The 7,824-nt window shown below is 55.4% G+C and overlaps 1 protein-coding gene across 1 annotated transcript in view; it reads right to left on the reverse strand.

The window, feature by feature from the left end:
• The window catches only part of CNTFR (ciliary neurotrophic factor receptor), a gene marked incomplete at both ends in the record, with an annotated part of 57,780 nt that overhangs the window by 15,009 nt on the left and 34,947 nt on the right, over positions 1-7,824 (reverse strand). Inside the window, 2 exons of the mRNA XM_009573688.1 lie at positions 4,607-4,773; positions 5,600-5,717. Of these exons, the coding sequence (XP_009571983.1) occupies positions 4,607-4,773; positions 5,600-5,717 (285 nt within the window). The remainder of the gene's footprint in view (positions 1-4,606; positions 4,774-5,599; positions 5,718-7,824) is intronic.

Raw genomic sequence — 7,824 nt, forward strand, 5'->3', positions numbered from 1 at the left:
CCGGTCCAGCGAAGACAGACCTACATCTCTTGGGACAGACGCTGTGCTCATCATGGGAAACATCGGGGCCCGTCCCTCACAGCCCCACAGGGGGCTGTGTCCAGCTCCACAATTTCTGCGTGACCTTGAAGGAGTCCTTTATCCTCCGCAGCCTCCTGGGTTCCTGCTCCGCACACAGGGATGAGCGCTCCTCCTTCCCCAGCCTTTGTCTGCCTCCATCTAGCCCACACATGGCAAGGCAGGGGCTGTCTGGCTGTACATCAGCCAGCATAATAGAGCCCTGTTCTCGGCGAGGGCCTGCAGGCAGTAACGTAATAAAAGCAATAATAGTAATAATAATAATGGACGATGGGCATTAGGTTGAGTACTGGTTAAGTGGCTACAAAACCAGATGTAATATTATCCCGCAGAGCTGAGGGAGCATCTCCAGACATTCCTGGGAAGGGGACTTGGCTGGGAGGCAGCTCATAGCTCTTCCCACTTGGTCTTCGGCTGCTGCGTCCAAGCGAGGGCTCGGCGTGCAAGAAGAGCCGCGGAGAGCGGCTTTTCGTAAAGGCTCTGCACGCTCACGCTTAACCGCGAGTCTTTAGCTATCCATTGCCCCTGGCTGTTGTTAGACACATCTCGAAATGAAGCCTGCAGTTCAGAAAGGCAGCTGAGATCCCGCGGCATGGAGGGGCCCATCGCCCATCCCATCTCTCCAACAAGCACTAAAATGGATCCCTTGTGGCCGTTAAATATCCCCTGGCATTTTCCATGAGCAGAGGGATATTAAACTCCATGTCTTAGCCAAATGTCAGTCTAGGTAATTTAATTCTGCCTCCCTAAGTAGTATGAATTGAACTGACCTTCTGCCTAGGCAACTGTATACCCGTGTTCAGAGACTCTGAATTTTGTACAGACACAGGCATGTTTGTCCTCACGAAGCCCCTCCGAGATGCTCTGCGTCTTAATCGTTCCAGAGCTGGAGCTGGGAGAATCAAACAATCTTCCCAAGGTCACACAAGGGATGGGTGGCAAATTTGGGAATGCACCCATGCCTACAAGGCCCTGTCCAAGGCTGCCTTCCTCCTTTTAATGCTGTGCATCTTCTCCTGCTAATTTGCCCCGGGCTCACACAAGGAGAAAGCTGCTGAGGCGGGATGCTGGCGTTGCTGCGTGGCGGTGATGTCCCTGCTTTCCTGGGGATGCACATGCCGGCTACCAGGTTCTTGGGCTGACACATAAGCAAGGAAGGTGGGGTTGTGTTCTGGCCATAAATGTCCCCACTCTGTCCCAGTCATCATGAGGGAGGTGCACAGCTCCTGACACACCACCTCACTCCTCCCTGGCACCTTTCTCTGCCTCCAAGCCCTCTCCTTTCCGGCTTCTCCAGTCCCTTTCCCACCTCCTCCTGCCTTGGGCTGGAGCCTGATGTCTGCAGGGCTTTACAAAGCCTTGCCCTCCCCACGCTCACCTTTATTAATATTAATACCTTGACAGAAGATGTAATTATGAAAACTATTTCCAGGAGTGAGCTGGTGAGGAAGGCAGCCCGGATCTCCTACCGATGAGAGATGGGGGCCAGAGGGCTGGAAAACCTCTGCCAGTCATCATTGAAAATGGAAATGCAGAGTGACCCCTCGCAGCTGGCTGCTCATAACCAGCACGGTACAACTGCCAGCAAGGCATGGGCTCAGGATAGCAAAAGCAAGTACCAGTCATTTTCCACTCAATTAAAGCCCATCTTCAGAGTGGTTGGGGAAGGGATTTTCTGCTCAGTGCTCTAGGGAGGAAAGAAGGAGAGAGGAAGCAAAACCTAAGGAGGTCACTCCTTCCCAGGGGGCTTTTTGTGCTTTGCCCAGGCTGGGTGGGCGGTCTGACTCAGCAGTGGGTCGGCTCCCGGCTCAGCCGGCACCGGGAGGGAGAGCTGCTGGCCCCGCGCTGCTCTCGCGTTGGCTCCAGGCTGCTCCGTCCCCAGCAGGCCATGAGATCAGGGCTTCACACCTGGGGTTTAACCTCCACGCAGAAGGTGTGATGGTTTTCTCTAGGCTAAGCAGAAAACACAAGGCAGGCTCTGACATCCCCAGCCTTGGGATTTTAGGAGAAGCATTGTGCAGTTGCTGGTGACGCCATCTCTCCATTTTAGCAGGATGCGTGCACATGTTGCAATGCTCCCACGCAGCACTTATCCAACGAGACGATGCAATGGCTTTGTCCTGAGCCATAAGTTCTCCACCCCTCCATCTAGCAGAGCAAAACCCAGCACAACTTCCAAGATGAGATCTCAGCCCAGCTGACGCTGGTAGAGATCCCCAGGAACCTACTGGGCGCTAGAACCACACTGCCAGCACTCACCACACTGGGACACAGCCCTGGGCTTGCAGCCGCAGAGAAGAGAACCAGAAGAGATACTGAAATGCTTCTGCAAGGAGAGCAGGCAAACTGGAGCAAAATTGCCTGGCAAAATGCACACTAACGCACTTGTTTTAATTGGAAACACCGGAACAGCACAAGGAGAAGCTCCGTTCAGGGTAGGTGGCTGTTGATCGGTGGCAGCTGAGTTCATCCTGTAATGACTCTGCTAAGCCTGTCGACTGCCTGCTTGAACACTCAATCACCACCGTGTCTATGCTTCTTATGCACGGCGCCCGTACCAAATCCTGAGGAGGAGAATTTCGTAGCTGTACAGAACGTGGAGATTTTAAGGTCACTAGATATTGAAGTGTTTATGGGAGCGGGCTGGCTCTGGGGTGCAGGACACAGCCCTTCCTAACAGCACCGGCCCATCATCCCTCCCCCGAGTGCTGTCCCAGAGGGTGTTAGAGCATCTGCCAGGAGGTGCTGGGCGGTCTCACCTCCGACCACAACCGCCGGGACATGGCCAGGCACCCTGCACCGCTCCGGGAGCACTTGCAAGTCGAAGCAATATTGCACCATGCTAACGGCTGGCCTGTGCAGCGCTTGCCTCTGCTCACCATTCCTCCGACCCGGGCTGAGTTCAAACTGCTGAACTGGATCCGGCTTGTGCTGGTGCTGGGATGCCCGGGGCTTGCAGCTGGGTGTGCTTCCCAGGGGGGTTGCCCTTGTGTGCTGGACAGAGGACCAGATGTTTGGGAAGCCAGGCAGGGCATGGGTGGGATGCAGATGTTACAGGATGATGCCCTGAACTCCTGCAGGAGGGAATGCAAGGAACTCGGAAAATGCAGCTTAATTGCTGCCCTGGGCCCTGCAGGCTGGAGGTTACCTTCATTTTTAAGGAGTGTATCTTCCACAAACACAACAATTTCCATTTAAAGGCACCCAAGTGACTGAAACTCCACCGCTTCCTTGCTAAGCTCCTTGCCTTGTTATCAGCGTTTGCAATGCACTGACAAATACAAACTTCAGATATGGACCGCAGCTGCAGGGACATGGCAGGACAGTCCCTGCTCCAAAATAATTTCTCTGCTCTGTTCAGAGCTGGCACCTTGTTTCTTGTTTGATGTTTTCCAGGATATGGGGTAGAAAGGGAAAATCTGGGATACCAGTGGAGCTCGTCTTCTTGCACTCTGGCACTTCCAGACGCTCGGGACAGGGACATGCAGCACATGGAAGGCAAAGACTGACTGCTGGCTGCACTTCAAGGATTCATTTATTTTTTTTTCTGGTCCAGTAATTGCCACGTGTAACCAGCAAATTGTTTTTTGACACGTTCCTGAACTCTATTCTCTCCCATTTTTCCTGTTCTGTGAGGACGGACAGTCTTGTCATGGCATTGGCTGTAATACAGTGGCAAAAGCACTGTGCCCAGGTCTCTGCTTTGCTGTGCTTGGCACTGAATTGCTCGGTCCACGCCGGTCCTTCACAGGCAGAGGAGCATCCACACCGCGGGCCCAGACATGGTTGGGCAGCATCCCTGCGGCATGGCCAGCGGCACGGACACCCCGGCCCCCAGGGCCCACTGCTCCCTGTCCCACATTGCACAGCATCTGCAGCGCAGGAGGGGCAGTGAAGAGGTGCAAAGTGGGGAATACGGTTTTTAGGAGCATGTTAGGTAAGGGCTGGTGGAGAATGACTTTGGGAGGGCTTTATCCTGACTAGGATTGGGGGGAAGAGGATAGGACATTTTAATTTCTCTTTGAATCCTAATTCCCATTACTCTGCTTCCAGCATAAACACCAAACCTCTCTTTTAGGAATACTCATAGGGGCAAGAATGGCAATGCTATTTGGACCACACCAGTTTCACAGCCCTCTGCCCCAGTACACAGCAGCCGCTTCCCCAGCCCCCAAGCAGGGAGTAGCTCAGCAACCTCGGGAGACCTGGACCACTGGGGATGGGACCAGGCAGGGCACCAGGCCACCGAGGGGACCAGCATGGGTGCTGCCTGTGGGCATCCTGCCTGGCTCACCCAGGATGCTCAGGTGCCAGCATCAGTTACAGCAGGGCCGTGAGAATCAGGGGGGCACAGGGAGGATGCCAGTGTGGCTCAGACCCCAGCTCCATCACATCCATGGATAGGCAGAGGCTCCACTTGGAGAGCCTGCCCCTTCCCTGGCCCGTTGCTCTGGCAGGCAATGCTGTGTGCAGAGCAAGCCAACCCCAACACCGCCTTGGAGAGGCCAGTTGCTGCTGTAGAAGTTACCTATGGCGAACTCGTCAAAGGTGAGAGTGGTGGAGTCTTTGCCCAGAGCATTCGTGACTGTCAGAGTCACCTTGTACTTCACTGTCGAGAAGAGCTGGAGGTATCTGATGTGACACCTGTTTTTGGGAAAGACATCCTTCACGCAGACCATCTCTTTCGTGCCATGTCTGGAAAGCAGAGGCGAGAAGAGCTGTCACCTACGGAGCAGTGCTCGGCGTGGGGATGCACCCATGCTGCTGGAGGCAGGAGGCAGAAGGAGCAGCGCTATGTCCCCGCTCTGCCCACGGTCCCCATGCACCAGCCCCTGCTGCAGCCAAAGGGCTGCTTTCCTCCTGCCGGGGCATTTTGCAGGCTAATGTTTTATCCTAAGCCTGCACAGAGACTGCAGTAAATGTCCTCACGCTGGCCCCAGGGAAAGGATGAGACTCTGCTGGGGTTGGGGTTAGCTCCATCCCTCCTGTGAGAGGAACAGGGTCTCCTTTCTGCTGGTGACACAAGCCCCAGAAGATAAAGCATGGCATCAGCCTGTATAAGGGCTGTGACAGGACCTGTGCACAGGGTAGGGGACGATGCCATGCCATGGGCAGTTCTAGGTGAGGGACACTGCTGCTGCCCCGCAGCAGCCAGCGTATGGCAGAAGGGAGCGTGGCTGTGCCAAACGTGCCAAAAAACAGCAGGCACAACCTCCACTGTGGACAAGTGGTGCAGAGAGGATGGACTTGTGGGGCATGGAAAGGGGACCTGGCAGCTGGGGACTTTCCTGGTCCCCTCTGGGGAAACTGGAACTTCCTTGGGACAAAGCCCCAGTGCTAAGCATCCAGTTTGGATGTCCCTGGAGCATCCTTCCCCAGGCCCATTTTTGGGACACCGATCCCTTAAGCTCAGCACAGGTCAAACCCACTGCCCCGAGACTTCACGGCACTACTTGGGACCTGCTCCAGGCTGCAGGAACAAAAACTTGCCCCACTGCATCCTTCCTTCCCGGGCACTTACATGACGGAGATGTTGAAGGAGTTGGGGATGTAGGTGGGAGTGGGCAGGTGCCAGCTGCAGTAGAAACCCTTCGGGTAGTTGTTGGACCGGCACATCAGCACTGGCTCCTTTGGGGGGGCTGCCCGGAGAGGTGGGGTTATCACCAGGTCCTGATCAAGGGGATGTCCCTCCATGCAACTGCTGCCAGCTCAGGAGGGGACACAGTTTGCAAGGGGAGCCTGGTCTGTGTTTAACAGCTGCTTGAAGCATCTGAGGGCCTTCACCCCATGTCTGCCGCTGATGTCCCCATTGAGACCTTGCTTTGGACTGGGCTGTGCACAGCAGCTCACCTTCTCCCCTGGCAGCTCACCAGCTCTAATGGGAGATGGAGTGGCAGACGAGTTTGGCAGGTACCAGGCTAAATTGTCTTCAAGGCTGCGACAGAGACATCGCTTATGGGGAGGAGGTGCTGCTCTCTTGACCCCATTAAGCTACAGCGCTCATGGCTTTCTCTGCCACGTCCCTGGGGAGTGACAAACTTGTTGAGGTATGATCCTCCAAAAGACCAGAGGTCCTCAAAGGGAGGAAGAAAGACCGCTTATGGCAAGATGAGGAGGAACAACCTGAAACCAGCAGAGCAAATTCAGCTCTGCAGGAAGACTGGCAGTGTTAATGCTTTCAGTGGGGCAGAGCATCCCATCCCAGGGCCCTGCCTCCCAAGAGACACGGTGGCAACTGGAGATGGGACAAGAGCATGTGGTGGGGAGCAGTCTTCCTCTGGCCTCGTCAGCCAGTCCTAGAGGTTAGAGGCAGAAGAGGATTTTAAACCCAACCAAGCGTTCACACTGCACTTGGCTTTCCAGGACATACGTGCACTCTGTGCTCTTTGCAGGAGGACAGCCAGAGCTGCAGAAAGACTGCAAAATGCTGAGGGCTGGTGCGTGCAGGAGGACGAGATGTGATACCTTAGCTGATAAATTTTGCCCTTGTGGGTTGGTAAAAATCTTATCTGAAATGACACCGAAGTCAACTCCTCTCGGTACCTGGACACTTGCATTGCTAAGAGCAGAGTTTGGCTCTAACTGTAGCACCTTCGCACAGTACCTTGCCATAAAATACACTCCCTGAACTGGATGTGCACCAGGGTACCTTCAGAAAGGCTGTCTGAATCTGTGGCGATCCCTCTTTCCAAAAAAACATGCGTCCACCTGGGATGCCCCAGGACAAGCTCTTCTCTCCAAGCAGGGGTTTTGAAAGAAACCTGGCAGGCCTGGCAGCCTCAGCGCAAACATCACGGCTCACCACGCCACCGCGGTCCCAGCAGCGCTCCCCACCACAGAGCTAACTGGTCTCCTCCCTGCCGCTGAGGCAGATGCCTTACCCGTGGCCATTACTGAAAATGAGATGCAAACCAGGATGCAGTGATGCAAGAGTTCAGGGAGTACCCCCAGGCTGGGAAACTCCTTCCCCTGAGGGCTGCAAGGGCAAATCACAAGTCCCACAGCACTTGTGCATGCACCATGTCTTGCTATGGAGCAGCCCATACTGATGTTGGTGCAGGGAAGCCGTGCACCAACCTAAGACCCCTCTGCATGCCGTACCAGAGAAGTAAAGGATGCAGCAAGTTGGCTAAGGGTGCCCTTGCTGCACCGGTGAGCCAGCAGCACCAGGAGGATGCCAAAGCCTGAAGACATCGACACAAAAGGGGACATCCCTGCACCCATGTCTGTGTGAATCCCTCACGTGGCACGCAGCCCTGCAGTGCTGCTGTTCTCCTGGAGATCTCCTCAGCGCCCTGCAACCCAGGCCTCACTGGCATAACACGCTCGGGGATGCGTCTAGGACCAGAGCAGGACCCTGATGGGAAAAAGCAGCCTGACGGTGCCCTCTGGAGAGGGCCAACACAGCTGGTTTGCTGTGAGCATAGACCGCAAGGGTGGGCTGCTGGGATCCTAGCTTGGCATTGCATAGCAGAGCCCATGGTCAGAAAACATGATGGGTTTTGCTAGAAAAGCTTTCTAGCTGCAGAACCCTACTGCAGTCTACAGAGGGGAAACTGAGGCACAGGGCTTGCATGCACGCCGGCACCCCTGGGGCAGGGCTGGAGAGGGAGCAAGCGGATGACAAGAGAGCAGAGTCAGGGAGCAGGGAGCAAGGAGAGGGAGAGGGAGAGGGAGAGGGAGAGGGAGAGGGAGAGGGTGCTCTCCCGCTCCCTCCCAGCCGGGCTGGATCCGGGGCTTTCTCAC

The sequence above is a fragment of the Fulmarus glacialis genome, unplaced genomic scaffold (assembly GCF_000690835.1).
Source record: "Fulmarus glacialis isolate BGI_N327 unplaced genomic scaffold, ASM69083v1 scaffold8390, whole genome shotgun sequence".
Lineage (NCBI taxonomy): Eukaryota > Metazoa > Chordata > Aves > Procellariiformes > Procellariidae > Fulmarus > Fulmarus glacialis.